Genomic DNA, 18,111 nt, shown 5'->3' with positions numbered 1-18,111 from the left:
ACAGAGAACTGACAAAGGAAGAAACATACTTCCCCTGTAATAATCAATAAAAAATTAGTTCACAGAGAATAGTCTAGGTATTCCATCATTAATGCCTAAAAATCTTTGAGAGAGAAGGTGTAGGAAGTAAACAGTAAGTTAGATTATAGCTAAATTTGGGATGGAGGGTCTTCCCCTGTAAAGCCCAATTTTTGCTGTGTTTCCAAACAGACCTGAACAGAGAGCATGTATTCCCAGTGATGGACTGGTGACCCTCAGACACTGAGCATGAGCTGCAGGCTGCTCCACACACTGCTCCACACGCTGCTGGCATTGTCAGCAATCACAGGCACGTGTTGCAGTGTGCTACAGCATCTCCCTGCCCAGGAACAGTGCTCTGTTTCTCAGTCCAACTCCCCACATAAAATCATGCTGCTTTTCTTAACACCCTAAAGTCTGAATTATAAGGACTTTTCTCCTGGAGGACATGTAATGTTCAGTGTTCAGAAATACAGAATAAAATACTTGAGTAGGTAAAAGGGAAACAATTAATTCTCTTAATTATTTTATTCAAGGTTTTTCACTCTCCACCTATCCACTCTCCTGAGGGGGGCAAAAGCTCAATCACTCTCATGCTCTTTACTTTCCAGGGCTAACAACATTTACTTTAATATTAAACCTCGGGATTGATCTTAAATGACTGTAGATAGGTTATAAAGGAGCAAATATTTGAGAGCTCAAATCGTCATTTTTTTTTCCTCTGAGCTGAATGTATGTACTATGAGAGAGTCATGTTGCAAGTCATTGAAATGCATGGAGAAAAACAAACATTTTCTAAATATAAACAAAAATGTGTTCTTTAGATCCAAGTAACTTTTCTCTCCTTCTGTACTCTTAAGGGACTCATTCTTCAACCAATGGTTACAGAAAGAAATAGAAGCTGTTCCATTTTATGTGTGCCTCCTGCACCCTTATTTCTCCTGCCAGGAAGAAAAAACAAAAATCTCACTGTTTCTCTATTGTCTTTATATGCTTCTTTATATCTATTGTGGCTTAAAGAAGGTCCTTAAAGCTCTAATCTATTCCTGAAATAGTAGTAGTAGTATTAATACTAGCAATCAAAATGTTCAATATTGGAACCTGGTAATCAATACAGTATCAAAAGACCTGAAAGAACAAGCCAAAATTGAGGAAACAACAATAATGTAATCAATGAAATGAATCCTGCTTCATGAATAGATGAGTTTTCTCTTGCTCAGGTTCTACAGTAACTCACCACACATCTCTTATGTTGTTCTTGAGCAATGGAGCTCATTACTTACTACAAAGAATTAGACTATTCTGAACTACTCGCAAGCACTACCACCAAAACAAATTACTGGCATGCAAAGTGCCATGCCAGAATGTACATGGAAACATCACAGATCTAATCCAAAAATGCATCTGCAATGAAGATTAACCTTGCACTGCAGTAATGGGTTGGGGTAATTTCATTTCTTTGGTAACAAGAGGGAAGAACTGCCAGGCTTCCACAAATACTCTTGGCCTGACCTCCAGAAGGAACAGATGAAGACGTGAACCCGACCCTTTCTAATCAGTTTGCTACCTCCTCCCCAAAGTCCATTTCACTGAAGGTAGGAGAGATATCCAAGAAAAGCCAATTTCCATGGGTGTCTCCACTGAACCCTAATGTTCACCTTGATGTTTAAGCCTCTTCTCTAACTTACCCATAGAGATGCCAGAAATAACATCCACCTCACAAATTTTGACAAGTGGGCCAAAACCACTACTGAGCTGCTGTACAATCCAGAAACCAACAAATAAATAAAAATAATTAACAAAAACTGTCTTGCCGCCCCCCCCCCCAAAAAAAAAACCAAAAACCAAACATTGTGGCTCCTTGCATTTTCCAAGTCATTTACATTTCCTTTGTGTTGAGTTAGGCCTCCAGAGGCCTACAACCCTAGTAATTAAAATAAGGCTTTTCCCATTTTTAGTAAAATCTTGGAAGAGCAACTGTTGCAGTATTCCCTGCAGATATAAGCTTGGTGCTCTCAGACTGTCAATGTCTGAAGCTCAGAGGGTCAACAAACAAAGCTCTTTAATTCTAAGTCACAGAGCTGAAATTAGTAATGAATAAAATAAGATGGTCCCAAGGCAATACCCCTTGCATACATATATATATATATATATATATAATTTTTTTTTTGGTTGGTTTGTTTGTTTTTCTGTTTTAAAATTTAAGCAAGTTTGTCTTGAGATACCATCAACACAAGGCTTCTGCTGGGTGCTCCAAAGTGGCTCCTGAACACCTCTGGACAGATTCCATCATGTCAGCAATGGTAGGAAAGGAGCCCAATCTCCAGAGTACAGCCTGTTATGGTGGACAGATTCCAACATCCTGCAAAGGACATCCTGCTTTTCCCCCATCTGACAGCAGCCTCATAAGACATTTCTTGACACCTTCTCAACTTGAAGGCACAATATGTTTTTCCTTCATGGAATATCCCAGAATGATGAAACAATTAAAATGCTATAATAGCATTTTTTCCCCAAAACTCTGATATGAACAACAAACATTATCTGTACAACCAGTGTGTTGTGAAATACCACAGACATCCATTTGAGTAGCACTTTTTTTAAGGACAAAAATATTTTTGTGATTATTTTTATGACAAATCTATTTTAATAAAGCTTTTTCCTCTTTTTTTTTACCCTTTAGAATTAATAGTCTTTCACAGCCATAGCACCATATCCATTTCAGTTTTAAGCACTTAAAAGTGAGGAAACATTCTGAGAATTGGTTAAACTCAAGATTTGATTATATGTTAGAAGTACAGCCAAGGAAAATTTTTGAAACATGAAATACCTCTCTAGCAGACAAAACCACCAGCAATTCAAGTCACTCTTGATGTTGCTCAAATACAATTCCTCATGCCCCTAATCTTAGTTCAGGTGTACACAACCTACACCAGCCTTAAAATAGTAATAATGCTCTTTGCATGGTGTATTTTCATTGTCATTTCAGGGTAAATTCTGGATAAATACCTCTGCAGTGGCACTGCTCCAAATGGAGAGCAGTTGAATTTTACAAACTTTCCTGTTTTACTAAGTATCAGCTGTGGTCTGCACGCACACATTCTAATACCAGTTATCCCTAAAAATTACCATTGTCAATTTGGAAAGCTCAGGTAGAATAATTCCATTTAACCTAACTGTGGTGGGTTGACCTCAATCAGCAGCCAGTCACCCACCCAGGCTCAACAGGACAGGGGTAGAAAATAGAACACAAAATCTTGTGTCAACATACATAACTTACCAGTTATGTCATGGGTGAAACAGATTCATCAGGGAAAAAATAGTGTAAATTATTGCCAATGAATTTAGAATGGGAGAGCAAAAAGCAAAGACAAAATTATTGAAATAATACCTGCCCTCCATGTCCCTTCCTTTCCCAGGCTCTTAACTCCCAACTCCTTCCCCAGCACTCTGACTCTGCAGGACACAGGGTGATGGGCAATGGGGACTCTGCAACAGCTCCTCTTTTCTGCTCCATCCTCGTCACACTTTTCCCCCCGAGCCAGCTCAGATCCTCCCACAGGCTGCAGCCCTTCAGGATCTCCCCACTCCTCTGTGGGCTCTTCACGGGCTGCAGCTGCCTTTAGCCAGACCCACTGCTCTGACGTGGTGCCCTCCAGGGACTGCTGTGGGGATATTTGCTCCAGCACAGTCCTCTCTAAGAGCTTCTCCAGCACTGGGAGCAGCTCCTCCTGTCCTCCTCTGATTTTGGTCTTCCCCCTGCTGTTTCACACTGTTTTCTCCTCGATTGGTGTAGGGCAGTGCTTTCCCCTCCCTTAAACAGTCTTTTCCTGAGGCACCAGGAGCTTGCCAGCTGTGCCCTGCAGTGGATCCACTGGAGATGGCTGGAAGCAGCTGTGTCAGGCAGAGGACAGCCCCATGCCTTTTCTCATACAGGTCACCCATGCAGTCCCTTCCCCTGGGGCCATCAACCTTCCCACCTCTACCCAATACAGCCACCTAGTAAAGGGGCATCACCAATCCCAAAAGCTCTGTGCACTGTTCTCCCTCCAATCTCCCCCCAGGGAATTTCTGATGTGGGTGAGACCAATGCTTCCCAGTCCCATACCTATGCTGGGGCACAAAAAATGGCTTTCCCAATCTTGTCAATGCAGCTCTGTCCAGCCCTATCAATACAAGTTTATTTTCCCTTTAAACTAACGGGAGAGAACTGGGACTTAATAAAACCCCAGAGAACAGAATAAAACTGACGATTTCAGCACTGATACACCTCTTGGTAGTTTCTTTGTGCTATCTCATATTTCTACAACTTCTAGGGCAAAGTGTTAAACCAGAAAACTGTGCTGCAACACAAACCAAATGCCTTGTTTTTTCTCTCCTGAATGATAATAATGTTGTTCTGAGATGGTTGTTCACTCAGGTAAAAACTTATCTCCTGGCCTGGCAGACACCAACAAGTTGCATGAAGCAACAGCAGAATAAGTTAGTCCTCTGAACTGGCACCACTTCCCTCTTCTAATTGACTGGCTCATTTCTTCTCTTTCAGTGCAGATGGTTCATCTCCCTCTCTCTCAGTTTCAGTGTTTCTACTGAAGTACAGGCTGTGGAGGATTCCCAATGACATGCCTATATCTGGCTCACACACAAACTGCAACGCCTAATAAGGGTACCTCTGTTTCCATGGCATCTCAGAATCATCAATGGGTGGCTCATCTCTGCACAATACAATTTTCATTCAGTGTAAAATCCTCAAATTGTGAGTATCAAGAGTGCCATAAAATGCAATCCCCTTTCTGCTTAGGGTATTTACAGCTTCACAGCTGGTCAAGGTTTGCAGTCATCATTCTGTGCCTGGTTTTCAGGATATAAAGCAGACCCTTCACGTTAATTACATGTTGTTCCCTACAGCAAAGTCACTTTTCTCTACAGTTTCACACATGCCACATACACTGATATCACAAAATAGATAATAAAGCATCCACATTAAATAATAATAAATTTATAAATGTTCTGCTCTCTAGGCTTAGGCAGATTTACAAAATTATGTGCTACAACAACAGAGCTGCTCGGGCTGCTTCTTATTTGATGGGTCAGCCAGGTCACACAGAATATCATAGTAAATACCATTTTCACTAAGGACTCATTAAGGGAAAATTCATTTGCTTGTTGCCGGAGGAATAACCCTAATTGGTTCTTCTTCACCAGCATACAACTTCCCTACTGTTATGGGGCCCTTATCATCTGCACTAACACTTTGTCTGAGGCTGATGATCCAAAGTCACATTTAGGCCCACTCAGTTCAACAAACAGTGCCTGTAAGAGCAGTGTGGGATTAGGTATTATGACAGACAATCAGGTGTTATTACTTAAAGCGTTTTTACCTTGCTAAAGGAATTCATCAGGAAATAAAGAATAGATTCTCTGAAGGAAACAAACCATATTTGATTTTTCACATTCTGAGGGAATTTGATGGTGCTGGTCCTACCTGCATATATGAAGCCAGGGTATGGCAAAAATTTTTAATTTTTGCTTCTTCATTACATCCTTAAATTAGTAGCCTGAGAGTCTCCCCATAACCCTCACTGCCTTAGGATTTGATTTGATCTTGGTTCAGGTAGCATCATAACTGATCGCTTACCTAATCCTCATTATTTCTGAAGTTTTGAAAAACAACACAGCCTGGGAATAAATATAATTTATCAACATCTGTGACATGCTTTTTGTTCTTGGCTTCTGCAGAAATATCTGAAGAGACACATGCATACAAAGATTTAATCACACTAGTCTGGCAATTTATTTCACTGTTTTTGAAATGTTTTGCTAAGTACCAAATCCATTCATAATATAAAAATCCCTTGTGCCTTCCAGTAGTACAAAACAAGGCCAATAAGAAGTGAGAAGTCAGTAATTTTAATATTAGCTTGAAGAGTTATCACAGACACTGAACAATAAACATCTTAAAGTTCTCAACAACATTAACTTCAATCTTCAGTCAATGAATATTTCAGTGGCACCAAAACTACTTCACCAAAGCACCCAGTTTAAAAACTCCTTTTCATTATGGCTCAGAAGAATATAAATATAACATTTTCCATGTACATGAAGTTGTTTAATACCTTTGCTTTTCTGCCTTGTTATCAAACCTGATTCAGTCACAATTCAGCGCCTGCAATCATTACTGAACACAGAAAGTTGCATATTTCACTGTTTGCAGTCCTTACAAACAGTGAATAAAAACCAGCCTGGAACTGCAAAGTGAAAAGTTTTGTTGGGTGTTTTTTTGTCAAAACACTTAATTTAAACAAATTGATGAAATTTCAGCCTGTCCTTTGAAAAAGTGGTTTTTGTTCCAAGGGATATTTGTTACATTTCATTTGAGACCATTAATATCAAATTACAGAGGAATTCCCATTATAAATTATATTTTGCAATAATAAGAAATAAAGATGTGTTAAATATGAGCATAGTGTGGGAATATTTAAATTATTTTTGTTACAAAAAAAGATAAAATGACGAACTTCTTCACAGTATCTGTGCTTTATTTTTTGCAAAAGCAAGTGTGACTTGCATAATGGCTGTAAAAAAAAATAACCAGCTAGTCATAAAAAGAAAGTCTACAGAAAGCAGCATGTGGTGATTTTATTTAGTGTGGCTGTTAAGTTTCAGGGAAACAGATCAATATAACTGATCAAAAGTGAATACTAAAAAAATTTGGTGCCATGAAGAAATTCCTCATGCTCTTTATTCCTAATCATTAGAAGGACACAAAAAGAGGTGAAGGTGAGACTAGATATAGATTAAGAAAACACAAGTTTGAAGTAGCTCAATTTTTTGTTCAAATTTTGTGTTAACTTTTTCTGGCTTTCCCCAGTTGTGGCAAATCTTGGGCAGGAGGGAATGGAGGGAAAGGGGAAAAAAAAGAAAGAAAGAAAAATAGTCTTGTCAGCATTGGTTGAAACCAGCTGTATGTCCTTGACCATTTCAGTATCTTGAGCTTCTGTATCATCAAGCAAATCAGAGAAATGGTTGTGCTATGTGCAGGATCTTTAGGGAAATGTAAATGAAAGAAACACCTTGTAAAGAACAGCGTTGTCATGTAATACACTAAGCTGGGTAACTTGAGGATACTAAAGAAAAAAACTGTATGACTGATCTTGATTTACTTTTCAGATTTTTCCTTTTTTAAGACTAAGAGCTATTCTAAAGATAAGAAAAGCCAAAGAAACTGCAGTGCAGCCAGAAGTTCCTGATTTTTATAAACAGGTGCATCTTGCACCCTGATTCTGATGCACAGATGCTCAGACCATTAAAAAAAATTTAAAAATATGCAGGCAAAACTATTATCTATAGCCCTTTTTACATTTCTGATAAATTCCTGACTTCTTTCACATCTCCATTTGAGCTCTCCCTGTTTCATGACTGCATCACTGGATCTGTCATGTCCAGGACATTTCTGCAGGGAACTCTTGTGTTTGCATCTTCAGTTCTGCATTGAATCTCATGGACATTTTGGAGTATTTCCTACACAGAGCAGGAAAGATCCAGAACCACTGGTACCTAGTAGTTTAAGAAACCATAGAATACTTTGAATTGTAAGGGATGTTTTATAGGTCATCTATTCCAACCTTAACTAGATTGAGCTGCTCCGAGCTCCATCCAGCTTGAATGTTTCCAAGGATGGAGCAAGCACCACCTTTCTGGAAAACTTGTTCCTGTGTTTTACCCCTCTCACTGTAAAAAACTTGCTTTTGTAATCTAAACTTTTCCTCTTTCAGCTTAAAAACATTCTCCCTGGTCCTATCGCTTACACAGCCATGTAAAATGTATCTCCTCCCTTTAGGTACTGCCCTTTAGGTACTGCAAGGCTTCCATGTGGGCTCCCCAGAGTTTTCTCTTCTCCATGCTCAACAACCCCAACCCTCTCAGCCTGTCCTTGTAGGAAAGGTGCTCCAGCCCTCTGATCATCTTCATGGCCCTCCTCTGGACTCACTCCAGCAGGTTCATGTGTTTTTTCTGTTGGGGGATGCACACATGGACCCAGCACTCCAGATGGGATCTCACAAGGGCAGACTAGAGGGAGAGGTTAAAATATACTATTTCAGAGATATATGGTTTAATGTTCTGTGAAAAAAAACAAACCAACCCACCCAAAAACCCCCAACCCCTATAAGGGGTTGAGAGAAAGGATACCCTTTAGCATTTATTATCAAATATGTCCCTCCCCAAATTGTTAGTAATCTTAATTCCTTTACACAGTATGAATAACTAAATTAAAAACCTACAAAATGTAAACTCTGGGTTCTGAAGGACAAAAATATTTCCCTCTTTGCTAATAGACCTTATTTATTAATACATTTTGCTTAGATATAATATTTATATAATAATTTTGTCTTTGTATAATGCATTCTGGAAGTACATAACCAGATGCTCAGCCTTGGACAATTTGACTTCTGTATGTGCCTTTCCTTATGCTTTTCTTTCAAGGCAATTACCATCAAAAGACTGTCCCATGGAAAACCCAAAGCCCTTTCATTCCTCACCTTATGTACTATTTCCCCTCCTCCTGCCCTCCTCCTCATTCTGCTGGATTTTTAAAAAGACAGTTTTGATTGACTGAGAGAAGGAGTACAACTTTTTTCTTCTGGTTCAGCTTCCCATGACCCTAGTCCAAGATGATCAGATACTTCCCCACATTGTGGGGAACAACTCAACTAAAATTTCTCAACTAAGTTTCTCAGATTTTCTCAACTAAAATTTCAGCCTTCTTCAGGAGGAACCACAAACTGAGTGAAGCAGCAGGTGACCAGCAGGATAAATCCAAGAGCTGCCACACTACAAACATCTTCCTCTTGTCAGAAAGCAAATTCAGGACATGTCAGGATAAGCTCATTCAAAGTTAGTCCTGGGGTGGACAGAAGATGTAGAGAAGCAAATATTGATGCACTGATACCATAACACATTTCAAAGGCTGTGTTTCTGGCTAAGAATATCCATTAATATAAATTTTTAAAAAATTAAATCCTGGCCTAGCCTTAATAAAATATTCAATGGTTTGTCAAACTAATAAACCTGTCTCCACCATAGCTGATCTCCTCCCATGCTTCTGCTGTTGAGCACAAACTGCACTGCTCATAACCAAAAAGGTCTCTCAAGGCTGACAATGCATCACTGCTTCTTGCAAGGCTCCTCCAAAAAGCACTAAGTTCATGCACAATTTGATTTTCTATGAACAGGACCATTCTAATTCTCATGTCACTACTAAAATTATAAGTTTCTATGAATAACATCTGAAAAGGTCAATCTCCAGTCTTCTGAACTTTGTTGCTCCTGGGGTGTTAGGCAGCTGTCATTTCCCTCTTCCACAAGTTTTCCTCACTAACTTGAGCCTCTCCCTACCCGAATTCCCTTTTACTCCTGTAAGAACAATACATTGACTGAACTTGCAATTATTTCACTTAACAGAGGCTGATGGCAATTGTCATTGCTCTGCCAGACTGCTCCAGCCCATATCCTTAATCTTTGTTTTTGCCTGTCATCTTACACTTCTTATTTCCTGTTTTTTCCTCTTCAGTTCATGCAACCAAGTATCAACATGCACCCTGATTTTTATCTCTTCTTTGATGAATTAAAATATATGTACCACACCTGAGGTACATATCTGTAAATCTGTGTGGAAGTGAGTGTATTTTTCTTGTGTTATCACACTGCCCAGGACTACAGATTCCTTATCCTTGACTAGGACTAATAACCAGAATTATGTGAAGGAGCACATGCAACCAGATTCCACCTCAGTCAGTAAATAACCTTCCACAGTTTTCTTAATTACGTCTGGCCAACATATGCCTGACAACTCTCTGTGCCCTTGCACACCTTCTAGAACACCCTCCCAAGAAGAGATTTGAAAACATGCATCCCATAGCTAAATATAAAGTGAAAGATGTCAGCTCTATAAATTACTTCAGGAAGACAGAGCGGAAGGAAGTTTTAAATGTAAGGATGAGAGAAAATCTGTGTGCATCAGGAAAGGATATACAGATACACAACTGGATATCTGCATGTATCTGTAGTAGAAACATCTGCTGGTTCTCATTGCTGCTTCTCTCCTCTTTTTCTGTTCCCGTTCATTTGCTTCCTAGCCCTCTTCATTGAATGTAGATGCTTTCTCCTTATTATTATCTTTTATATTTGATTACAAGTTTCTAAGATAATAAAAGGAAAGGAAAATGAATATATGGTTTTCTCTAATCTCACCAGATCTACACTTTCCTGACTAAGTTTCAACTCAATTCTTAACATTTTAAATTGCTATTTTTAATAATCATTATATACCGGGGCTTGCTCATTAGACAGGCCTGTATTACTGTAGATCTATTTTTAATCAACAGCTGGCTCCACCTAGTGTCCTATTAATTCATCAGTGAAAGAGAAAGCTAAAACCAAATACTAGAGAGAAAACAGAAACAAACTATAAAATTACTTGTCATCGGGGTGATGGCCACAGACAATTACTGGCATCACAGGGAAAACACCATTTTAAGTAACTACTGTATGATGATTGCCAGCCAGCACTCTGGAGACATGAAGAGATGAAGCAGCTTCAGGAGTATAAATATAATATATGCAATATAAAACAGTTTTACTGCTACCCCGAAAAAGAGAATGGGACTTAAGCTGTTTATAGGGGTTGCTCTCTCTATGGTTTCACCATGATCAACAATGACAAATTATTGTTAAATTTAATTGAATTTCCATAAAACAGAATAACATTTTATTTTATTGTCATCAAAACTACAGAACTATTTCTGGCTATTCATACCCCACAGTGATCCTCTCTGTTAATGAGTACATTTCCCCTCCCGGCAGTTACAAAATCATGTAAAATGCCTCTTGTAGATGATCAAAACAGGGAAATGCTCAAGCTAAATAACACTAGCTATTAGTTTTACTGATCTTTTCATTCAAACTTTCCAAAGGCTAATTCACTGCTGTGTATCTAGAAACATCTTTCTAAAACTGTTACAGCTTTACTCAGCAACATTTAGTCTTTAACAGCCTGATTCCTGTTGACAAGACAACACAGAGTACAGCCAACAAAGTAATTTAAGATAAAGTCAGAAAAGTGAATATCCAGTTTGACAAGAGATTTCTTGATTATCACCTGTGAAAAAATGATCTATCTAATGAAGAATGGAGCTTACATAGAAAAAAGCATTTCATAAAGCAAAATAATCCAACATAATCATAGCCAGTGAGCTATCAAGCAGTCTTTGAGTGGTTATTGAACCTTCAAATAAGAAGAAAGAGAATGCCTTACATTTACAAAGCACTACCTTTACTTCTTTGATTGAGGGTGATCCACTCTGATGGAGCAATGTATGTTTTAAACCTATTCCTATCACCTGTTTGGAGCTGCTTAGCCGTTTCACCCTAGTGGTGATAAAATATATTTCAATATGTACAACATACACTTAATGACTGTTCACCGTGACAGAGAGGGAGGATATATATATACTGTAGGGGGAGAGGTGGACAGGAGGAAGGATCACATAGTAAAACAATACCTGCACCAAAGCAAACACCTGTATATTTTCTGAAACTCTCTTAAAATACTCAGTAAAAAGTTACGCTTGTGACCCATCTAAAGTATTCACAGCTAAATTCAATTATTGTATGAAAACCTCACAGTTCAATACAGAACATGAATTTAATAAAATGCACCCAGAAAGGCTCTCTAATGTTTCCAAAATAAGAGAATTCTCAAGTTCTCAACAGTTAAGCAGTTACTGTCATTTCCCATTAACAGCTTTCAAAATCCTGTCTGAAACAAGTTGATACAGAGAAATTAAGAACAGTAATCAAGCGAGAAATGATAGACCAGCTGGGTAGGCATCAAGTTGGCAAAACGTGAATACAGTTCAATAGCTGAAACAGATGCTGGAGTTGTTGAGAAACCCTGCAGGAGATATTGATGTATTTTCTTTATATAATGCCGAACAACCGGATAAATGTCAAGAGCTAAAAACTGATGGGGAATAAAACCTGTCATAAAAACTAACTGTAAAGCAGAGACATGCAATAATATCTTTTCATTATACCAGATCATTCAGTACATGCATCTTCATTTCCTCAGAATTCTTCAATATGCCAATATATCAATCAGAGCTTGCTAGTGAATCAGAGGAAGCTTTCCCCAGTTTTGTTTCACATTTGTTTGTTTCTATCTACCTCAGGCTTCAGAGACTTAGCAAATACTTTATTCTTCAGTCTCATCCTAACAGAACACTCTCTTTCAAGCAAGCAATTCCCCGAGCTTGAAGGCAAACAGGAAAGAAAGAGTAACACGAGCATAAATGAAACTGCAAAATCCATTTTGCACGAGGAATTTTGTTTTCAGAGTTTCAAGACCTCAGCAACAAATCCTCTGCCATCAGCGACAGCTCATTCTAGCATATGCTTTGTCATGGTCAGTTTCTAATTACATTCATAATGATGCAATAGCTTTGATAATCCTACCTTCCATGCCAGCTGCTTTTCTTGTCACTCCATCATGCCAATAAGTTGGCTGCCGTAACAAATCAAGATAGTGCAAAACAGCATCTTTCCCCTGCATCTGTCATCTTCCTGAAAGCATTCTATTACTGCCGACTGCTGGGAACCAGAAAGTCTATTTGAATTCCAGCAGCTCCCCTTTCGCATGATTCAAGTTAGGTTAGGTGGGCATGCCTAACATGATTCTCTCCATCATTTATTATGCAGCTGCTACACCGTCGGTGTGGTAACCACTCTGACTTTATCTGATACGTCAGTCTTGCAAACCTCTACCTCCGTGCAAGCCCACGAGCCACAGAAGCATCTTGCATTTAATGAGCATTCTCCCTGCCTAAAGAGAGTGCATCTGTAAATCTGTTTCAAATCCTGCTGCTTGTATTGTCCTCTAAGGCTGATGCAAATGTTTGAAGATTTTTTTTTATTTTTTTTTTATTCTTGCATTTTCTCCTCTTCAGAAAGCTCTTCATGCACGCTTGAATTATTCACGCTTCAGCTAAACGTTTGCTGATTTGTGTCCAACCAAACAGCACCTTCCCGTTGAAACTCTCTGCTCGAAAGCTACTTCTGAATAACAGTGCTGTGTGCTCAGGCTCTCAACTCTGCTTCATTTTGAACATGGCTTTTATAGCTACACCTCGACAAATACATTTAGCTCTTTTCATGCAATGAATGGCTGTCTAATGAGGGAGCTGTACATTTTTAAGCAATTTATCTAAGCCTATCTGTAGGTGACACTTGCATTTTGTGCGTTATACATTTTAACAGTAAGTGGATAGCTCTGTTACAGCATCTTGATATTCTTAAAGTGGTAAGAACACCACCATAAACTGCTTTTTGCCAGCCTGGGGAGGACACTTTCAAATTACAGAGTTTGCTTAACTGCTTCTGAGTATCATGAATTAAAGGGATAGGGTTGTTTTGTTGTCTTTCTATTTATATTTTCTGTTGAGTGGGGGAAAAACACGCTTGCGTCAGTGATTTCAAAAGAATATTAATAGAAATTGACATCTACACATCAATCATCCTCCAAGTCAAATTAGCTGTGTCTCCTCCCACCACTTGTGCCTGCAGTTCAGAGTCAAGGCATTTCATCTTTAATGCATCTGGTTGCTCATAAACTGAATAAACAACCCCAACCCCGCGGTGGAAAGTTTGAATACCTGTGAGAGGAAAAAGGGACAATTCAATAGAGGGAACAGCCTGGCTTAAACCTGGTAGTTAAGTGGTGAGGGAGAGCAAGGACTTCTGCTGGAGGAATACCTCCTTCCTCAGCCTATGCACAGTGGCAGAGGAGGAGAGAGGAAGGGGAAAAAAGGCAGATTCCCCCAGGAAAGCTTTCCCTTGTGGCAGCTGCCAGCTCAGCACCACTCACCAGTTCTCATATTCTCGGCTCAAAAGACTCACAGGGTTTTACTTAAGCCGCACTTCTTTACTCTGATGATATGTGTTGAACTTTTCTGTGGTTTGCAATCCCTCCCCACCCTGATAGTCCCTTCTTCCCCCACAATTTTCTAATCTCCTTGAGTTAAGTTCCTCAAGGTCCTGGCTATGAGAAACAACACTGAAAAAATGAGCTCAGGGAAGATCCAAGTCATAGAAAGTAAATGGTGAGGGGGCCAGGGGGAAGGGGAAACCAAATACATAAAAACCAAACCAAAGGGGGGGTAAAAAAAAAAAACAACAAAAACCAAAAAAAGACCCAAATAAACAAAATCCAAACCAAAAAACCTAAACCCCAAAAACAAACCAGGAAACAAGGTAAGAGGGTTTCCTGCTTTGAAAAACACGTAGAAATAAAAAATCTGAATATCTGCTATCTCCCTCTAGGACTCCCACAGGGATGTTAGCAGTGGGTCCCCCTGCCCAGCACTCTGCAGAGACCCTGGGCAGAGGGGAAGGTTGCTGCTGGGTTGCTGAACATGAGAGAGCTCCCAGCCCTTCTGGGAGGGATCTGACTCCCTGCTCTCGCCCACATCCAAATGGCACAGCTGACACCTGAATGAGCTAACATAGCATGGCGCCGTTTCTATATGCGATACTGTATTTATTCCTAGCATGCTGCCAGAAAATGCCTTTTTAGAGATTTCATGTAAATAAAGTAGAATTACTACATCTGTTCCTCTGTCTGTAGCAGCACGTATCAACAAGCTAATTTTGCATTCAAGGCAACAGAGATAGTCCTATCATATAGTTGCGAAGTGCACAACTATAAAGTGCCTATCTGAAAATACTGTCAGCTCCTTTTTGTTCACAGTTCAAGTCATTTCTGAAGTGAAACAAACCAGGCAATGAATGAGGACTGACTTTGAAGTCGCCATCAATTCCAAGTATATAAAAGGATATGCTTAATATTTCACACTTCTAGCTGCATTACGATTTCTAAATCATAGACACAGCAAGAAGGAATTTACATGGTACTTCACAACAGACGAGTTTGAGCACATAGATCACATAGCTTGTATTTGCAGGGGAGATCTGAAGTACCCAAGAACTCAACATAGGCTTAATTTCTAATTCAATGAATTTTAAGATGTGCAAGATTATAGATGAAAATATCCAGAAAAATATTTCATATGTTAGTAAGTCATATAATAATGAAAAGAGAATGTGAGCATCTGGCGTAGCAAATTATACTTTGCCAGAATCCTACCCCACCCAGATACCTCAAAATTACAAAAAGGAAGAGGGGGAATGATGAAAAGTATTTCCAGACAAATAATCATGGCATTACAGGGAGGACCCACTGTGGTTTATCATTCAGTATTACTGCCCTGCAACACATCACACAGTGGATGAGATTTAGTTTAGTCACATAGACATTCCAAGACAGATCAGGTCTATGGGGAGTAGCCATTTTTGTTCTGGGAGGAAAAAACCCAAAAAAACCAAACAAATAAAAAAAAAAAATAATTACTTTTTTTGGAGGAGAAGGAAACTGAAATACACCAGTGTTTGTATCTTTTTGTGCACTATCTGTATAGAAAAACAACCCAGGGACAAATGGAGAATGTGGGAGGAGAAACCAGTATCAGTCATTCTGTCCACATACTAATAGGCCAGATTAATAGCTGGCTTTTGTCACTAGCTTTTTCTTCATTTTCCTGCAAAAACAACAGCCGTGGTTTCTGCATATTGTGAGTGGATTCAGCATCTGCATAGTTATAATTATAGCAACCCACCCATATGGAATGAATTGCTTTAGAGAGAAAGCTCCATGGGTTGCACTCCCAGAATCTACAATAACACAAATACATAATTTTTTGTCTTGTACAGAACTGTCCTCAGTTTAGAAAAACACTCATCAAGTGGTATTCTGCTTTTTACAGTACTGAAAACTCAGTGGGCAAAGAAAGCCCAGCCTATTTGGGTGACAACTCTTTTCCTATTCCATCTACAGCTTATGGCAAAGACATATCTATTTAATTGTTTCAGTGCTACTAGAGGGACTGATTGGTGCATTCAGGGTGCTTGAATTTGATTGTGGTGGTGTGTGCACATGACAGTGAGCATTGTAGAGCCTCTTCTTGCTGCCATTTCTTTTTTCCTTTTGTTTTTCTCTTTGGAAGCCCCAGTGACTGACTAAGCAAGAGTAAATAATGGATCACTGAAAAATAGGAAGCAAGCAGATTGGCCTTGACCTTCAGCTCCACATGATGCTCTACATAATGCGCTCTCTCCGGAATGCAGAAATGAATGCTGATTTTGCTTAGCAAAAATTGTTCATTTGTTTTGCTAATATATCTCCTGAAGAAAGCCAATTTCTCTTCCCTTTCTCTCGGCCTCCCATTATACTTAGGTACCTCATGCCTCTCCCAGTGAACAACTAATTCAATCGATCAACCATGCAAGAAAATACCTTAATGATATACTGTGCATGTTTAGATTAATAAACGCCTCCAATAACAGCACTGGAAAGTTTGTTTGGATAACAGAGACAGGAGTTATTAATTATTTCTTACTTTTAATCATTCTATATTAACTACTTTTCAACGAAAGGATTTCTGATGTATGACTATGAGAGTAATCTGTCCATAAACAATCATTTACCAGTATACTTAGACACATCAGTACTTTCATTTTAATGGCAATATTTCAATCATTTGGAGAGGATAACTTCTGAAAATTACAGAAAATGTAGCTTTGACTTCTCAAGATTTTAAAAAATTACTACAGACAAGTATATGAAAAATTAAAACTGATTAAAAGTCATGTCACTATAAACCAAAAGGCCAGTGCCACCATCCTCTCCACATGGATGCTCACAAGCCCTTTCCAATGGAAAGGTCCAGAGGCCTTGTCATCCAGACAGGACCACTCTTCTGGCCAGAGAGAAGCTTCAGATGTGCATGTCTCAAGTCATCCAGCCAGGAACTTGACAGACTTCCCAGGAGCTGAAACTTTCAGGGGTTTATAAATTTTTGCTCCCCTGCACCATAGTTTATTCAGTTACTTTTGTGCAGGATTCATCTTTTTTTTTTTTTTTTTTTTTAACTGAATCTCAGGTATATAAAATTCAGCTAAGTTCAGGCATTTGTTGAAAGATGAAAGCTCAATACACACTGATCTCAAAATGTGTCAGGAGGACTCACGACCAACCTTTTGAAATAAGATTGATCCTGTTTATGGTAATTTTTTTCAAAATTTTATTACAGATGTACTTACAACAATAATAAACAGCGATTTCCTCAGCAAGAACAAGATTTCATACTTTAGGACATAAAAGTAATTCACAAAAAATACTACAGAAACAGTTCTCTGAGATGGCAGAACACAGCACACTAAAAAGTGGATACTCTACATTAATTCTGAATATTGCTGTGTGATACAGTCATCTGAACACTGCTGCAAACGTGGATAATATAATCTCTCACATGCAGTAACTATTGAGGATTTTTAATGTCAACCTCTGCTTACGTCTACAGATAAGCCAACACAGAGTCTACATTTGGTTCTCACATAGCATATGTATTTCAGTGACACTGAATTTAAAATAGTAGGTTCTAGCAAGAAAAAATAAATCTAGTTAAATCATTCTCCAAATATTTAATACACATCAGGAAGCAGAAACATACAGTTTCCCTATTTAACACTCAGAGAATCAGTGACCTTGAACTCTTCAGTAAATGCTGCTGATCTTCCTTGAGCAAGGCTTGTATGTTCTGCTAGCACAAAACTGAACAGTGACAGTGTAATTAGCTCATGCTAATTACATGAAATGTGTATTTTGTTTTCTTACAGCTTATTTTAAATCAGACTGATGTAAGTTGCACATCTTTAACCTTCTTCCATTTGTACCTTGACTTCTTTGGAAAAATACATTGTTCAGCAGTACTGCACTTGAAATAATTACTGACTTAAGCACCTTAATTTGTTCATTCTTTCTACAGTTGCAGTCCATGTATAAAATTATGTATAACAGATGTACCAGAAATTTAAAATAAAATTCAAAATTAATTAAATTCAAAACGAAAGCACCCAGATCCAGCACACACCTTAGAGCCTGCCCTTCTGTGCAGCCCATGGGCTGACACCCAGCTTGCTGTG

General features: G+C 38.7%; 1 protein-coding gene across 10 annotated transcripts in view; it reads right to left on the bottom strand.

Moving 5' to 3' along the window:
• The window catches only part of DMD (dystrophin), a 1,134,919-nt gene that overhangs the window by 1,017,696 nt on the left and 99,112 nt on the right, over positions 1-18,111 (bottom strand). For 3 of the 10 annotated variants that reach the window (XM_015620886.3, XM_015620966.3, XM_015620949.3), the window contains exon 1: positions 12,532-12,963. The exons of 1 other annotated variant lie outside the window; for it this stretch is intronic. In XM_015620886.3, coding sequence (XP_015476372.1) covers positions 12,532-12,628 — 97 coding nt within the window. In that variant the 5' untranslated portion in view covers positions 12,629-12,963. Of the gene's footprint in view, positions 1-12,531; positions 12,973-18,111 lie in introns of those variants that run through there. 6 more of the 10 variants (XM_015620912.3, XM_015620930.3, XM_015620866.3 and 3 more) reach the window with 4 other exon arrangements.

The sequence above is a fragment of the Parus major genome, chromosome 1, assembly GCF_001522545.3.
Source record: "Parus major isolate Abel chromosome 1, Parus_major1.1, whole genome shotgun sequence".
Lineage (NCBI taxonomy): Eukaryota > Metazoa > Chordata > Aves > Passeriformes > Paridae > Parus > Parus major.
Note: the sequence above shows the minus strand (reverse complement) of the source record. Positions and strands in the feature narration are given on the sequence as shown.